Source organism: Bubalus bubalis, chromosome 10 (assembly GCF_019923935.1).
Source record: "Bubalus bubalis isolate 160015118507 breed Murrah chromosome 10, NDDB_SH_1, whole genome shotgun sequence".
NCBI classification, from domain to species: domain Eukaryota; kingdom Metazoa; phylum Chordata; class Mammalia; order Artiodactyla; family Bovidae; genus Bubalus; species Bubalus bubalis.
The window spans coordinates 43,005,277-43,023,944 of NC_059166.1; the positions used below are offsets into that span (position 1 = coordinate 43,005,277).

General features: G+C 35.9%; 1 protein-coding gene across 3 annotated transcripts in view; it reads right to left on the reverse strand.

Moving 5' to 3' along the window:
• Positions 1-18,668, reverse strand: part of RNGTT (RNA guanylyltransferase and 5'-phosphatase) — a 245,163-nt gene that overhangs the window by 104,056 nt on the left and 122,439 nt on the right. For 2 of the 3 annotated variants that reach the window (XM_025294588.3, XM_006055334.4), the window contains one exon: positions 16,262-16,330. In XM_025294588.3, coding sequence (XP_025150373.1) covers positions 16,262-16,330 — 69 coding nt within the window. Of the gene's footprint in view, positions 1-8,168; positions 8,281-16,261; positions 16,331-18,668 lie in introns of all 3 variants that reach the window. The other variant, XR_006542359.1, reaches the window with a different exon arrangement.

Below are 18,668 nucleotides of genomic sequence, written 5' to 3' on the forward strand. Positions count from 1 at the left end.
AGAAATTAAGGACCCCAGGGTTAGCAGAAGGAAAGAAATCATAAAAATTAGGGCAGAAATAAATGCAAAAGAAACACAGGAGATCATAGCCAAAATCAACAAAGCTAAAAACTGGTTTTTTTGAGAAGATAAATAAAATAGACAAATCATTAGCAAGACTCATAAAAAAAAAGGCAGGGGGAGAATCAAATCAACAAAATTAGAAATGAAAATGAAGAAATCAGAACAGACAACACAGAAATACAAAGGATCATAAGAGACTACTATCAGCAGCTTTATGCCAATAAAATGGTCAACTTGGAAGAAATGGACAAATTCTTAGAAAAGTATAACCTTCCAAAACTGAACCAAGAAGAAATAGAAAATCTTAACAGACCCATCACAAGCACAAAAATCGAAACTGTAATCAGAAATCTTCCAACAAACAAAAGCCCAGGACCAGATGGCTTCACAGCTGAATTCTACCAAAAATTTAGAGAAGAGCTAACACCTATCCTACTCAAACTCTTCCAGAAAACTGTAGAGGAAGGTAAACTTCTAAATTCATTCTATGAGGCCACCATCACCCTAATACCAAGACCAGACAAAGATGCCACAGAAAAAGAAAACTACAGGCCAATACCTCTGATGAACATAGACACAAAAAATCCTTAACAAAATTCTAGCAAAAAGAATCCAACAAAATATTAAAAAGATCATACATCATGACCAAGTGGCCTTTATCCAGGGATGCAAGAATTCTTCAGTATTCGCAAATCAATCAATGTGATACACTAACAAATGCATATCCATTTGTTATAACAATGTGATACATTAACAAATTGAAAGATAAAAGCCATATTATCTCAATAGATGCAGAGAAAGCCTTTGACAAAATTCAATATCCATTTATGATAAAAACCCTCCAAAAAGCAGGCATAGAAGGAACATACCTCAACATAATAAAAGCTATATATGATAAACCCACAGCAAACATTATCCTCAGTGGTGAAAAATTGAAAGCATTTCCCCCAAAGTCAGGAACAAGACAAGGGTGCCCACTCTCACCCCTACTATTCAACATAGTTTTGGATGTTTTAGCCACAGCAATCAGAGAAGAAAAAGAAATAAAAGGAATCCATATTGGAAAAGAAGACGTAAAACTCTCACTGTTTGCAGATGACATGATCCTCTACATAGAAAACCCTAAAGACACCACCAGAACACTACTAGAGCTAATCAATGAATATAGTAAAGTTGCAGGATATAAAATTAACACACAGAAATCCCTTGCATTCCTATACACTAACAATGAGAAACCAGAAAGAGAAATCAAGGAAACAATTCCATTCACCATTGCAACAAAAAGAATAAAATACTTAGGAATAAATCTACCTAGAGAAACAAAAGACCTATATATAGAAAACTATAAAACACTGATGAAAGAACTCAAAAATGACACAGATAGAGAAATATACCATGTTCAGGGATCGAAAGAATCAATACAGTGAAAATGAGTATGCTACTCAAAGCAATCATTCAATGCAATCCCTATCAAGCTACCAAAGGTATTTTTCAGAAAACTAGAACAAGTAATTTCACAATTTGTATGGAAATACAAAAAACCTCGAATAGCCAAAGCAATCTTGAAAAAGAAGAATGGAACTGGAGGAATCAACCTGCCTGACTTCAGGCTATACAACAAATCAACAGTCATCAAGACAGTACGGTACTGGCACAAAGACAGACATACATATATGATCAATGGAACAAAATAGAAAGCCCAGAGATAAATCCACTCACCTATGGACACCTTATCTTTGACAAAGGAGGCAAGACTATACAATGGAGAAAAGACACTCTCTTTAACAAGTGGTGCTGGGAGAACTGGTCAACCACTTGTAAAAGAATGAAACTAGAACACTTTAATAAACTCAAGATGGATCAAAGATCTAAACGTAAGACCACAAACTATAAAACTCCTAGAGGAAAACATAGGCAAAGTATTCTCTGATGTAAATCATAGCAGGATCCTCTATGACCCACCTCCCAGGGTAATGGAAGTAAAAGCAAAAATAAACAAATGGGACCTAATTAAAATCAAAAGCTTTTGCACAATAAAGGAAACTATAAGCAAGGTGAGAAGACAGCCTTCAGAATGGGAGAAAATAACAGCAAATGAAGCAACTGACAAAGAATTAATCTCAAAAATATACAAGCAGCTCTTGCAGCTCAACTCCAGAAAAATAAATGACCCAGTCAAAAAGTGGGCCAAAGAACTAAAGTGACATTTATCCAAAGAAGACATACAGATGGCTAACAAACACATGAAAAGATGCTCAGCATCACTCATTATCAGAGAAATGCAAATCAAAACCACCATGAGGTACCATCTTACACCAGTCAGAATGGCTGCTATCCAAAAATTTACAGACAATAAATGCTGGAGAGGGTGTGGAAAAAGGGAACCCTCTTACACTGTTGGTGAGAATGCAAATTAGTACAGCCACTATGGAGAACAGTGTGGAGATTCCGTAAAAAACTGGAAATATAATTGCCATATGACCCAGCAATCCCACTGCTGGGCATACACACCAAGGAAACCAGAATTGAAAGAGATACATATACCCCAATGTTCATCACAGCACTGTTTACAACAGCCAGGACATGGAAGCAACCTAGATGTCCACTGGCAGATGAATGGATAAAGAAGCTGTGGTACATATACACAATGGAATATTACTCAGCTATTAAAAAGAATGCATTTGAATCAATTCTAATGAGGTGGATGAAACTGGAGCGTATTATACAGGGTGAAGTAAGTCAGAAAGAAAAACACCAATACAGTATATTAGTGCATATAAACAGAATTTAGAAAGATGGTAAAGATAACCCTATATGCGAGACAGCGGAAGAGACACAGACGTAATGAACAGACTTTTAGACTCTGTGGGAGAAGGCGAGGGTGGGATGATTTGAGAGAATAGCATTAAAACATGTATATTATCATATGTGAAACAGATTGCCAGTCCAGGTTCAATGCATGAGACAGGGTGCTCAGAGCTGGTGCACTGGGATGACCCTGAGGTATGTGATGGGGAGGGTGGTGGGAGGAAAGGTCAGGATGGGGAACACATGTACACCCATGGCTGATTCATGTCAATGTATGGCAAAAACCACTACAATATTGTAAAGTAATTAGCCTCCAATTAAAAAAAAAAAAAGAAATATCCACAGTAGGCAAATTCACAGGGACAGGAAGTAGATCTGAGGCACCAGGAGTAGTGGGTGGAGGCAGTAGGGGAGGAGGGATGGATGGACTGGGCAGAAGTAGAGTTATGCATAATGGTTATAAAACTTCTGTTTGCAGTGATATAAAAGTTGTGGAAATGGTTGAAAAATACTACCCATGTAATTAAAGACTACAGAATAGGGGGAAAAATGTTTTAAATGTATTCTAGGAACAAAGTAAAAGGAAAAAATCTTTCACTTGGGTGGTTATGTACTTAAAGAGGAATGAACACTGTAAGCTTCAAATAATGAGTAATATTCACTAACACAGACTTACAGCAGAAAGTAAATAGGAGCAAAACACTCAGGTAGAAAAATATAGACTCCCCTGAAGGAGAGGAAAGTATGTCAATTCAGTGAGGCCATATTATGAGAAAGATAGGAAGGGAAAACTGCTAAGTGTTCTCACTACTAATATTTTTTAGAAATACAAGTCAAATTGAATTCTAAGAGATGTTTAGAAATTTAAAAAATGCAAAAACCCTAGTCATAGGATCCCTTATTTGAAACAGAAGTCCATATAATAACAAATTTAGTGTATCAAGTTTCGCTAAAGAAAGACAATCACTGGAGTTGATAGAAAAAATATCTTCTCTGTAGTAAATTTAAGAACATAATACACGCTTTTTTCCTGAGTCTTGTATTTAAACCTGAACAAATATAAAATCAAATATATAATATTTCAGTGGAAGTTTTCATTCATTCATTTACCCTGAGGCTCATTCATGTAACCCATATCCTTCAGGATGATCACAGATAAATCTCTTTATACTTACTGAATATAATGTTAAAATTGCTAAATTTTCCAGTTATGATCCCATTAATATAACTAATTTTAAAAATTTAGTCTGTTTTCTAATAAAGTCTATCTGACAGAAACATTACAGACCTTTTAGTAAGAGTAGTTTCCTATAGCGGTGAAGGGTGAAAAAGGAGGGGCAGAAAGGAGTGTCAGCATCTCACACCAACCCCACTTACAACCTCTGCCGAGGGAATGTCATATTTACAAACCAACCATCATTTAGTTCTGTTCCTTATTTATTCATATGACTAATATGAGAACACTTAGAAACCAATACCAATCTAAGTTCTCAAATCTAGGGAATGTTAAAGCTAAGATTATACAGCTTTAAAATACTTCTTGCTTGCTAAGTCACTTCAGTCGTGTCCAACTCTTTGCAACCCTATGGACTGTAGCCCGCCAGGCTCCTCTGTCCATGGGATTCTCCAGGCAAGAATACTGGAGTGGGTTGCCACGCCCTTCTCCAGGAGATCTTCCCGACCCAGGAATCAAACCTGTGTCTATTATGTCTCCTGCACTGGCAGGCAGATTCTTTACCATTAGTGCCACCTGGAAAATCCCAAAATATTTTATAATAGGTATCTAATAACTAATTCTAAAAATAATTTTAACATAACGCTAATTGTAAAATAGATACTAAGGATCCTTTACATTTTTCTCTCTGGAAACCATCCAGTGGAGAATAGATATACTAGCCCTTCCATTTTTACAAAGCAATAATTCAGAAACGTTAGCCATTCCTCATCTGACTCTATACCAAACCATTTATGTTAATCTGAAATACTGGATTTGACATGACTGAGAATTTCAAAGCAGTTTTATGAAAGTTAATGAAATGCCTGATAAAAATTTTTAGAAAACTATATATTTAAAACATTGCAGTTCTCAATTATTGAAAATAAATGCAAAAGCAAAACAATTTCCATGAGTGAAATGTATTTAAATTTCTATTAGAATATAAATTCTACTTCAGTAAAATCATGTCTAATCATATGCCTGCAAAACAATTAGTAAAATGCTCAATAAATACTTGATAAATTAAAAAAATGTGAAAAAATTTTAAACTTATTTTAGAACATTAGTCTCAAGTATATTTAAATGTGGGTTTCCCTGATAGCTCAGACAGTAAAGTATCTGCTTGCAATGCAGGAGACCCAGGTTTGATCCCTAGGTTGGGAAGAAACCCTGGAGAAGGGAATGGCTACCCACTCATCTTCTTGCCTGGAAAATTCCATGGACAGAGGAGCCTGGGTGGGCTATAATCCATGGGGTCACAAAGAGTCAGACATGACTGAAGCACCTTAGCACAAGCACATATTTAAATTTATGTTTAAACAGAATATTTTAGATTATGAAATGACAAATCACTATTCATAAAAGATTATGTATATCAATAACTATTAAAATATCCTTCTTTCAAGTTCCTCAAAATAAAAAGGGTAAAGATATTATATAATACAGGGATTTAAGACTTTTAAAAATAAATATTTGTGAGTTATCAAACTTGAAATACAGAATCTTGCTGAATATAAACAAGGGTACAGAAACACTCTTCCAAGTCACATTTTACCATGTGTAATTAGGGCATAATGCATTTTAATTTCACTAAATTCACCAGCATGCATCTAAATTAAAATAATTTTCAAAGGTATATTTATTTTCATTTTTTTAAAAATGTTTAATTGGAGGCTAATTACAATATTGTAGTGGTTTTTGCCATACATTGACATGAATCAGCCATGGGTGTACATGTGTTCCCCATCCTGAAACCGCCCCCCCAACCTCCTTCCCCATCCCATCCCTCAGGGTCATCCCAGTGCACCAGCCCTAAGCACCCTGTCTCATGCATCAAACCTGAAACTGATACACATAATACTTAGTTCTATAGAAACAAATCTGATTTTACCAGGTGAACTGTCAAATAAAAAATTAAATTATATCTGAAAGCAATTATCAATATTACCCAAGATGTCCACTATTATCTTTAAAAAAAAAAGTAATGAAAGCAAATGTCAGGCAAACAAGTTAAGATGTTTAGCAAAGTGTTTACCAAATGAGAGCAGAACTTGGCTTAGAGGTAGAGGATGGCCATGTGCCAAAGAAATCCTCTAAAACTAAAATAGAGAGGAAAACAAAATGGAGACATAAGTGATATATCTGCTGTATAAAGCAGTGGTTCTCAAGTAGAGGTTTTACCCCCCAGAGGATGTCTGGCAATGCCTACATGTTTGGTTGTCACACTGGGGAGGAAAGGGTGAGCTACTGCCATCTAGTGGTCAGAGGCCAGGGATGTTTCTAAACACCCTACAATGCACAAGGCAGCTAGCTGCCCACAACAAAGAATTACCCAACCCAAAATGTCAACTGTACCAAAGTTGAGAAACTCTGATCTAAAGGAAGCCAGCAGTAATAACAACACTGAGGAAAAGATATCTGGTGCTTCTTTACCTCTACTAACTTCATAATTTTAAGTAAATTCAAAGTCTGGGCTTCATCTATCTCACTTAGAAAAATGTAATAATAGCATTTTGCTTGCCTAAAGACAGCATATGTAGACCAAAGATAACCTTAAATACTTTGCAGTCCATGCTACTCATTCCACTCTTTAAATGTGAGCAGTTTCTTTATCATAACACATATTCCAGGCCCTACACTGAAGCTAAGAAAGAGCCCTGATGTTGCCACATATTAGTTTTATTTCTGTTGTTGTTCTAGTACTTAGTTTTAAAGGAAGCAGAAAAAAATCCTCTTTGGTAATTCTACTGGACAGAAAAGTAAAACAATTCTAGATTTAGCAATGGTTATATCCTTTGCCCAAGTTTCATTGAGATGCAAATAACAAATACCTAATTTGCAAAATAAGACACATAAATACCCTGTATGGAGGAAAAATCCTTAACACTACCTACTATGTGCCCAGTGCCTCACTATATGGGAAAGATACAAATTCTCTCAAGGAACTGAGTTCAACCACAGTGAGGCTTTTAATATAAACTCCAAAAGCATTAAAGAGGTGCTCAAGTGAACATAAACAAAGCTGCTGAGGAAGAACAACAGAGAAACACCAAAATCAGGGGGCAGGGGTAAAGGAAGTTTTCTTGAATAAGAAAAGTACATGAACTGAATTTTGAAGAATAATAAGGTTACAAGGAAGTTCTAGGCAATGAGACCACAAATATACCTGACTTGAGGGGAAGTTTGCTTAAGTTTTCTGAGACTAAATTATCTTGGTATTCTATGCTGTTCTTATTGATGTAGAGGGAAGAGTCCATCACCTAAAAAAATATAACTCAAGACAACCACTTGGCATTTCATTTATAAAAAGTCACAAAGTTGGTAGAGACCAAAGGGAGAGCTAACATAGAAAGAAGCAAGGGGAGAAGAGAACTGCATTTTCAAAAGCTTGTTGACATTTCTCATTTACTTATAAAAGTCTTCTACCTTATGGAAAGTGAAGTTGTGATTTGAGGGTGAAATTTAATATTAGAGAATTCATGCAGTGTCTTGGATTATTCAGGGTGGAAAAATTACTCAAAATACATTCATATTACTAATTTTACTATCTGATTCACAAGTCTAATTTCTTCTTGCTTCTTGTTTTTTTAATATTCATGCAGCAAACTCCTTTTGTTTTACAGATAAGGAAACTGATCCCAGAATAGTCCAGCTTGTCAAAAAAATGCCCAAATCACAGAAATCTTTCCATTATTTTTTTTAAAAAAATTATATATATAAAATCTGTCTAAAAGCAAATAATGGAAGATTGAGTTGGAAGGTCTCATGATATAAAACTGTTTCAAAAGGAACCAATTTTAAGTCAGTTGTTTTCTAATTACTTTTGGCCTCTTTTTGTGTGGAGTGGTGAGTAGGAGGGACAAACAACTGGCAATGCCCTGGCTAGTGGGAAGAGGGAGCTCAGACAACAAAGTAAACTTCAGCATCTAAAGCACTTACCTCATCTCTCCCACTCAGGCACTGGTGAACCAAGAGCCCCGTCCCATCTGTAGCACAGGCCCCATCTCCCAGTGCACCTTGCCCCTACTCCCTGGACCCACCGAAGTGCCTGTGCCACTCCATCAGTCTGCACGTTTCTCACCTTGCTGCAGGGCCAAGTTTCTTCATACAGGGTAAGCCCTTTGAGGGCAGAAACCCTGCCTTTATCCATTTTTATTACTTCTTACTCAGCAATACAGTAGTCACCTAATTGACTAAACACAAGAGCCAATATATTACAAAAATTTCTCAGGATTAATTCTGCCCTTAATAACCAAGACTACTGCCATCCAGTAAGTCAGCAGATTCTTGCAGGAAGAGGAGAAGTGTTTCTTCTCTTCTCTGGTGGACACAAATCCGAATAAAAGTCATCTACTGATAGGGAATCAAACTCTAGATACGAGTGATATCTGCAGCCTAGTCACTTTATATATCCAGTACGTTACCCTTCTTTTTTGCTAATTTGTGCTGCATATCATTAAAACAATTATCTCTGCTCCTAGTACTGCTACGAGGAAGAGCACTTTAAGAACACAGGGGAGAGACACACTCACCGAGTCAGCCAGGCTTCCCCAAGGAAGCCACACCTAATTTGATATTCAAAGGCTGAATGGGAGTAATACAGAAAGGAAGAAAACAGTTTGTTGCAGAAGAATCAGCTGGTGTAAAGATGTACTCATTATAGTATACTTCAATTTGCACTTTTATAAAACGAACCAGTTTACTAGCAAAAAGCCCCACTGAAGTTCTCAATGAACTTCGACGATGAAAGGAAAATTTATTCTAAATCGACAAAATGTTATGTTTTTAAGTATTTCCTCCTAAAAGTCTGAACTGCCATAAGCATATGGGATGGGGGTGTCAGTAACAAGTCCTATCCTTCTGCTGATTCCAATACATCCCAAGATGCTCAAATTAGATCACTGACAAAATATACATTAAAATATATGGCTGGACAAATTCTGAAAAGCAAAGTGCAAAATAATGTGCTACCTTCCTTGAAAAGTGGAGTGGGAATAAAAATGTATTAACAAATTTATATTTACTTATAAATACATAAAAAAAAACTATGTAAAGATAAAATACAACAGAAGATAACTGAGGGAGGGGAGGAGAGTGAGAAGGAGACTTTCTTCTCCATATTTTTCTTACTGCATGTTCAAGTGTATTATCTCATTAAAATTAAAAATATATCACTGTAAAACATAATTTTAAAAATATCTACCATTACTATTTCAAAATTAAACAAATTATTTTTAAAAAGGAACTATCCCTAATTCATTGTGTTTAATATGTATCATTTATATGAAAATTGATTTTGCACTTTATATAGTTACCCTCTTGGAATTCACTGATTCATTTTTGTGAAGTCCTTATTTACGTTTGCTTCTCCTTTTCTCTGCTACCAATATATCATCATTAGCAGTGTTTTTTTGTTGTACAGTAACATTGCATATCTATATCTAGCAGAGGCTGATTACAAATTATTCACCTTTAGCTGTTTATTTTGTCAACAAAATTCGATGGAAAAGCAAATGTTTTATTTATTAAGAAAGCTAGAACAATAATATTCTTCTCTTTTTTTCCTCCTTAAACAAAAGGCAAGCTAAGAATATTTTGCTGTGTTCCAAAAGTTGAAAAAGAAAAAAAAAAATACCAAGGTGCATTTTCTTCCTTGGCAGTTCACTATTACATTCTTTGGAAATTATATATTTTTCAATAAACAATAATATATTGGGGGAAAGGCTAGAATGACACTTTTCCAGTCTGCCAGGAAACAGAGCCCTTCTTCAATTGAAGACCTATCAAAATATGCAAGCAAATGTCATGGCAACAGAAGCTCTCACCATGGTAACATCATCTCTGCTACAGAGGAAAACCACTCTAATTCGTCATGTACTTCAAGACAAGACATTAAACTAATTCCAATTTTCATCTTATAATCTATCCATAACATTCAATATACCTGGCAGTAGTAAAGATTTAATAAAAACATTAATATTTCATAAGAAAGCAATATTAAAATCAAAGCTGACTCAATTTACATGCAAACTGATTAATGTGAGAAACATAAAATCAAGCTGACCCACCACACATAAAATCAAGATAGTGATGAAAACACAAAAAACAAACAATTCTATCACTACTGCTTAGAACAAATACTCTAGATTCAACATTGAAACAATTATATGTTTTACTAATCACAATATAGCTGGCAGTAAAAGGAGAAAAAGTCTTTTATAATCAAAGAAAAGATTTTAAGTTTTTACTAGCATGTCTATTTTGCAATTCATTGCATATAATCCTGTTTTTATTTCATAGTGAGGGATTATTAATGGCACAAAAATTCTTATCTAGAAACGTGTCTCCAGATGATAAAAGTAAAATCAAACACAATTTTTAAATGGTTATAAATTAATCAGTTACTACTACAAATAAAAATTTACTATGCTACATAAATTATTAAAACTATCTTGCAAAAGCTTTAAACAAATAAGGATTATCAACTTTGTAAATTAACTTGAAAGATCTAATATCTGTCAAGTAAAAGATCTACTACCTATAGCATATTAAAATGCCAAATGGCCACCTTAAAATATTTATTTTTAGGTGACAAACCGCAAAAGATTAGCAATTCAAAATGTCAGTGAAATCATAAAACTGAAAACCTTATATGTTAAGAGTCTAATAGAACCTATTTGGTTATGATGTAGACTATAACCAGATGGAAAATTCAATTTGAAGATACTTCTTTTTAAAAATCATCACCTCAGCATGATCAAAGTTTGAGCCTTAACACTTAGAAAGAATAGAGGTTTATATTAAAATAAACAGTTAATTTTTTCTTTGGAGAAAATACCCATTTTTCTCAAAATATTTAAATATTTTAGCAAATATACTTCAATTTATTTAAAACACTGTTGATGAATAAAGTAATATAATTGTCACCTTTAAATAAAAATATCAGTTATTTTCACATCAGCAAAACACAGAGGGAAACAAAAAGGCAGCATGTGATAAGAGAGTAAGCTGGCTTCAAATCTAGGTGTGGTCTTTAACATGAAAGCAGGGGGAAAATCACTACAGAGAAAGGAAGAAGATCACTGTGAATGCACTATGATAAAGACAGGAGGATGACAAAGTGGAGGCTGCAGGACCAGTCAGGATGCTGCTGCAGTGGTCCAGGCAAGAGGCAACGAATGACAACTGAGACTGGAGCGTGGCAGTGGTAATGAAGAGAAAAGGGAATAATTTAAGAGAGATTTAGGAGTTAAAGCAAGACTTGGACATGGATCAGATGGATAAAAGAAGGGAAGGTGTCAAGATGACATCTAGATTTCTCACTCAAGTAACGCATTTAAGCAACTGAGAGAGGAAATGTCAGGAAAAGATCATTGTGTAGTCTCTATGTTGGTTTGTTGTTTGAGGAATAGAGATGGAGTTCAGCTGTACGGTGATTTCTGGTGTTTTTGAAAAACTGAAAAGGTGATATCAGGGTAGGCAATTAGATAAACAAATCTGGAGCTTAAACAGAAATCAAAACTGAGTCACAGGCTTACGAGAGATAATCGAGCCACGGGTGCAAATGAGACTTCCAGGGAGAGAGTGGAGCTTGAGAAAAAATGAAGGTCCGGCATACAGAGCCTTTAGAAACTCCAAACTTTGATAACTAGTAGAAGACGGAGACCTTGAGTGAGACGGAGAAGAAATGGCATGAGACTGAAAGGAATCAGGAGTGTGTGATGCCTCAGAAGCCATGTCAGAGAGTATTGTAAGGAAGTGTGGACAGTGGTACAGACTACTACTAGATAATCCAGCAAGAAAAAGGCTGAAAATGAACTTGATTTTGTAAGGAAGAAAGATCACTGGTGACCTTTCAAAAAAGTAGCTGATTCAAATGGTACTTATATAGATGAAGCCCTTTCTAAAACACAATCATCCAGAAGTACAATATATAAAAGAAATAAATCAGGGCTGTCACGATAAAAACAGAATGCATATAAACAAAAATTGTAAACAGAATGCTTACGTAGTAACCTATACCTGTACATGGTCCCGAGGCAGTTCACAGAAACCCAGAAATTTAGAACTCCATGTTTTGAAACCAGTGGGCTTAGAAGTGGGCTTAGAAGTGATAATCTTAGAAGTACCTTTTCATCTTTGATTTTCTATAATTCTATAAATACAATTTAACCTACTTTTTAAAAAAATTGAGGCCTTCCTGATAAATAATGACTTCTGTGTTTTAGTGAATACCACATACCGATATACTTCTTTATAAACACAAAGAAATATCTGAGTATTGAGTTGTATGAGCTGCTTGAATATTCTGGAAATTAATCCTTTGTCAGTTATTTCATTTGCTATTACTTTCTCCCATTCTGAGGGCTGTCTTTTCACCTTGCTTATAGTTTCCTTTACTGTGCAAAAGCTTTTAAGCTTAATCAGGTCCCATTTGTTTACTTTTGTTTTTATTTCCATTACTCTAGGAGGTGGGTCATAGAGGATCTTGCTTTGATTTATGTCATGGAGTGTTCTGCCTATGTTTTCCTCTGAGAGTTTTATGGTTTCTGGTCTTACATTTAGGTCTTTAATCCATTTTGAGTTTACCTTTGTGTATGGGGTTAGAAAGTGCTCTAATTTCATTCTTTTACACGGAGCTATCCAGTTTTCCTAGCACCATTTATTGAAGAGGCTGTCTTTGCCCCACTGTATATTCTTGCCTCCTTTGTCAAAAATAAGGTACCCATAGGTACATGGGTTTATTTCTGGGCTCTCTATCTTGTTCCTTTGGTCTATATTTCTGTTTTTATGCCAATATCACACTGTCTTGATGACTGTAGCTTTGTAATATAATCTGAAGCCACTATTTACAATAGCTAGAACATGGAAGCAATGTAGATGTCCATCGACAGATAAATGGATAAATAATTTGTGGTGCATATACACAATGGAATAATATTCAGCCATAAAAAGGAACGCATTTGAGTCAGTTCTGATGAGGTGGATGAACCTAGCACCTATTATACAGAGTGACGTGAGTCAGAAAGTGAAAGATAAGTATAGAAAACGGTACTATAAAACTAGAAAAACGGTACTGAAGAATTTATTTACAGGGTAACAATGGAGAAACAGACATAGAGAAAGGACTTATAGACATGGGTAGAGGGGAGGAGAGGGTGAGATGTAATGGAAAGAGTAACATGGAAACTTACATTATCATATGTAATACAGATAGCCAATGGGAATTTGCTGTATGGCTCAGGAAACTCAAATAGGGCCTCTGTATCAACCTAGAGGGGTGGGAAGGGGAGGGAGATGGGAGAGAGGTTCAAAAGGGAGGGGATATATGTATAACTATGGCTGATTCATGTTGAGGTTTGACAGAAAACAATAAAATTCTGTAAAGCAATTATCCCTCACTAAAAAAATAAATTAAAAAAAAGAAGAAATATCCTAAGCTTTATTTTCCTCAATATACCATCAATTAGCTTTACTTGTCCTCTTTCTAATAAAAGTTATAAACTAAGTATGATACTGGATGTGTTAGAAGGTTATGTCTCTGAAAAACAGAACATTAAATCAAAACGTGAATGAACTTTCTTCTAAGTTGGTGCTTGGGGTTTCACCCTCAATAGAATCATCACTTTAATATAGTACCTTGTCACTCTTCTTCAATATTTTGCCAGGATTTTTTTTGCACTAGTAATATCTTCTATCTTTTATTTGACTTCAGTTCCCTCACTATAATTACTGTAAGGAAGCAGAAGTAACTCCTTGCTAAGTTGTAAGTGTGCGCGTGTGCTTAGTCGCTCAGTTGTGTCCAACTCTTTATGACTCCATGGACTGTAGTCCGCCAGGCTCCTCTGTCCATGAGGATTCTCCAGGCAAGAATACTAGAGTGGGTTGTCATGCCCTCCTCCAGGGGATCTTCCCAACTGAGGGAGCAAACCCAGTTCTCCCGCACTACAGGCAAATTCTTTACCATCTGAGCCACCAGGGAGGCCCCAGTTTCAAGTAAACTAGCACCAAACAAATGAAGCCCAGGAGTTTTTACACAAGTAGAAGCACTAAGAATCCTCTTCATTTTTCGCCCTTCATTTGCCTCTGAAATATTTCTGTAGCATTAGAGAACAGACTGAAGATTATTAATAAAAGTCAAGTTTTATCCATCCCTGACCAGCACCTTCTCTCTGCTCTATGTAGCCTCCCTCAAATTGCTAAGCTGGTCATTCAAAATACTCCCTTTCTTCATTTACTTGAATTGTTGGCTCAAGGAACCCAATAGATGCAATACCACATTGTGAGAAGCTTGGTGGACTTTCTGATAAATGTGGTGGGTTAAACATGTGCATTTATATCCAATTTGATTTGAACTTCGCTAGAATGGGAGTTACAGGAAAGAGATATCAGTAGAAAAGGAAAAACAGGACAGCAGACAGCAGCAGAAAACAACCTTTTGAAAACTAGAAAGTAGGTGAAATTAACAAAGACTGAATGTGAAGTGCCTGTGGGGAAAGATAGGAAGGCAGAGGAATTCCTGTCGGGTTCCCCAGAATGGGATACTTAACATATGGAATAGATATGTACTGAGAAGGCTGTGAGAGGGTGAAAAGGGAGATCTGGTACTGACAACAGACTGGGTAAAAATCATGAACAGGTCTGAACCATGAGTTTATTAACAGTATGAAACATCCTAATTCCTGTTATAGTTAGATTTTACTTCTTTCCGTCCAAGGAGATTAGGCTTGGAAAATACTGGAACTCAAAGATCTAAACTCTATCTTCCTAAAACTTTCTACTAGTTCTGTCCCCAGCCTCTAACTCTCCTCCATCTCCTCCTCCTTCAACATCATAAGATTGTTCCCTCCACCTGTTTGACAAGCGGGATGAAGACAGAAGCCAATCACATACCACCAAATTTGCAGTTTTACTAAATAGTAAAGCATATATACTATAGTACTTATTACATAATGTTTGAAAATATTAGTCCCCTTCCCTTTACCCCAGATACCTAGTTTGATGTCTCTCTACGTAACTTCACAATTAGTTCACACCCTTATTTCTAAGGAGAGAGCGAAGGCAAAATGCAGCTTATGACAAGGTGGAGCACATAAAATGCAACTCTTTCCTAGAAGATCAGTGGTTCTCATACTTGAACACACATCCTAGTCACTTGGAGAGCTTGCTAAAGCACCAACTGCTGGACGCCCATTTCCCTGTGTCTCTCATCAGTAGGTCTGGGTAAGCGACATTTATAACAGCTTCCTGGGTGTGTTAATGCCACCTTGTCAACAGGTCACAGTTTTGAGAAGCACTGCCCCACAGAGCACAGGTTCTCAAGTGAAGGCAAACTTGCCTTTCAGGGGAAAGGAGGCAGTGAATGTATGCATTTTTGGTTGTCACAACCTAGAGGGGTGAGAGGGAGAGGTAACACTGACATCTGTCTGATATGTACAGACCAAAGATGCTACAAAACATCCTACCATACACAAGACAGCTCCACACAGCAAAGGACTATGCTGCTGCTAAGTCACTTCAGTCGTGTCCGACTCTGTGCGAATGGGGCCAAAAATGTCAGTAGTGCAGAGGGTGAAAAATCCTACCATACAGTAAAACAGAATTTACTCCAAATATATGATTTGACCATTGCACTGGTGAAAGGTTTTCAGCAAGTTTCAGAAATTTGACATGGAATAGCAAAGAACTGTTTTTCTTCAAATACTGATAACTCTGAATTTTACTCATCCGTGACAAAATGAAGTTTTAAAAATAATTAATACTTACAAGATATATTGGGCTACAGAAAGAAATAAGCATTTATTTACATAAGGTTATTGGTAGATTTCTTGTAAAGAAACGTAAGTTAATGTTTATCTTGCAAGAATAGTAAGAAAACTAATTATAATAAAAGACTAATCTTGAAAAATAAAATGATCAGCTGTATTTATTTCCTAAGATAAGTCAAACGCGAACAACTATTAATTTTGCTATAATAAATATTTAATATAAAGGAAATACTTTATTTTATAATGAACCATTTGTTTTAAGGAAAAGCTAATTATACCACTAATCAATCTTAAGTAAACGTATCTAAGAAAACTGTACTTTATATATACATGCATGTGTGTGCATGGATATACATATATACATGTACATGTATATACACACATACACAGAGACAAATATACTTACTCCAGTGGGCTGGAAAATAAGTCCATCCATTTCATGGCTGACTTCTTTGGCAAAATTTCCTTCAAGTAGCTATAAAATAAACATATATATTTTTAGAACTATAAATCAACACAAAAATCACTTTTAAAGTTTTTAAACTTTTTCTAAGTTTTATAATAAACTTAATACATAAGCTTTAAAAACTGAAATACAAAATGGGGGAGAAGGATGATCTAGGCTTAAAGATCAACATTCAGAAAATGAAGATCATGGCATCTGGTCCCATCACTTCATGGGAAATAGATGGGGAAACACTGGAAACAGCGTCAGACTTTATTTTGGGGGGCTCCAAAATCACTGCAGATGGTGACTGCAGCCATGAAATTAAAAGACGCTTACTCCTTGAAAGAAAAGTTATGACCAACCTAGATAGCATATTGAAAAGCAGAGACATTACTCTGACAACAAAGGTCCATCTAGTCAAGGCTATGGTTTTTCCAGTGGTCATGTATGGATGTGAGAGTTGGACTGTGAAGAAAACTGAGCGTGGAAGAATTGATGCTTTTGAACTGTGGTGTTGGAGAAGACTCTTGAGAGTCCCTTGGACTGCAAGGAGATCCAACCAGACCATTCTAAAGATGATCAGTCCTGGATATTCTTTGGAAGGAATGATGATAAAGCTGAAACTCCAGTACTTTGGCCACCTCATGCAAAGAGTTGACTGACTGGAAAAGACTCTGATGCTGAGAGGGATTGGGGGCAGGAGGAAAAGGGGACGACAGAGGATGAGATGGCTGGATGGCATCACCAATTCGATGGACGTGAGTTTGAGTGAACTCTGGGAGTTGGTGATGGACAGGGAGGCCTGGCGTGCTGCAATTCATGGGGTCGCAAAGAGTCGGACACAACTGAGCGACTGAACTGAACTGAACTGAGGCTAATATACTGTAAGATTCTTTTTTTAATATATGAAGATTTCCATTCCATGGCAGGCTAGATATCTCAAACAATAGTCCTAGCTGCAACAACCAAAATGATGGTAAAATATTCAAAACATATTTTTCCTTCTTCTAGTTTTATTAAGATATAATTGACATACAGCACTGTATAACTGTAAGTGTACAGCATAATGATGTGACTTACATATATCATGAAATGATTACCACAATAAGCTTAGTGAACATCTATCATCTCATGTAGATACAAAATAAAAATGTATTTTTTCCTTGTGATGAGAATTCAGGATTTATTCTTAACAACTTTCATATATAACATACAGTAATATTAATTATCTTAACTGTGTTGTACATTACATCCCTAGCTCTAATTTATCTTACAAAGGTGGTCAAAAAGCACCAACTTCCAGTTATAAAGCATATTTTTAAACTCACCATGCTGAGCCAGCATAAATGTACCAAGACAGAGAGGCCAAAACAAAAAAGACTGTAGAAACTCTGGGAAGTAATAAATATAGGGAATAAAAATAAATGCATCCACAAAGGAAGAGAGCAGAAAATCCCGCTTGGGGATAGGTGGAGTAAGAATAAGATTCTCTGAGAATCTGTAACTACAAGTTAGCTCACATATGGGGATTGCACCTTCAAAATGCATTATCTGTGTTTTCCGCAAAACCTCAAGCAGAAAATTTAACCTTTCTTTGTGTCTTACTTTTGCCTCATTTTTTGTCTTTATTGTATTTTTTCCAGCAAAAAATTACACTGCAAGGAATACACACCATGAAATACAAACAACAGTTTTTTCAATGCCATATCTACTGAAAAGCAGAGTTATAGGCCCAATGCTCTCTAATTATTTCTGAACAATTGTTTTAAATGCTTCCCTTCCACAGACTTTTATTATTCTGAAAAACTGAACATGTGCCCCACTGATGGAGGACCTAAACACTGATTTCTGCATCTTAGGAGAGAGAACAGAAGATAATTTCACAGAGCCAGGTAATAACACTGTTACCCAGAGTCTTGCCAAATGACATAATATTTAGGAGAGTTCTAGGATTCAAATATATTCCACCAAAATTTTGGATCTGCTATGTGTTATCCAATCAAAATCTTTCATCACAAACACATCCTCTTAAAACCACTACACTGAAAGGGAGATGTGCATTCCAAAAGCGACAACCAAGATTTCCAGTATATTTCACACGTCACAAGATCTGTGATTCTCTTCCCAAACTGTGACTTCATTTTCTCTGCCATTTCATTCCTTGAAATCTGCAATTTCTCTAAACTGGGAGCAGTTCGGCAAAGAAAAGTAAGACCTATCCTACTTTCTAACTGCTTTAAGACCAATTTGAGTTTGAATAATTTACATTTCCTTAAAACTGTAATGTTCTTTAGTCAAGTTCATGGGGGCAGAAATCAGAGAGGCTGAGAGGGAGGGGAAAATGAGGCATTAGTGTTTGATGGGT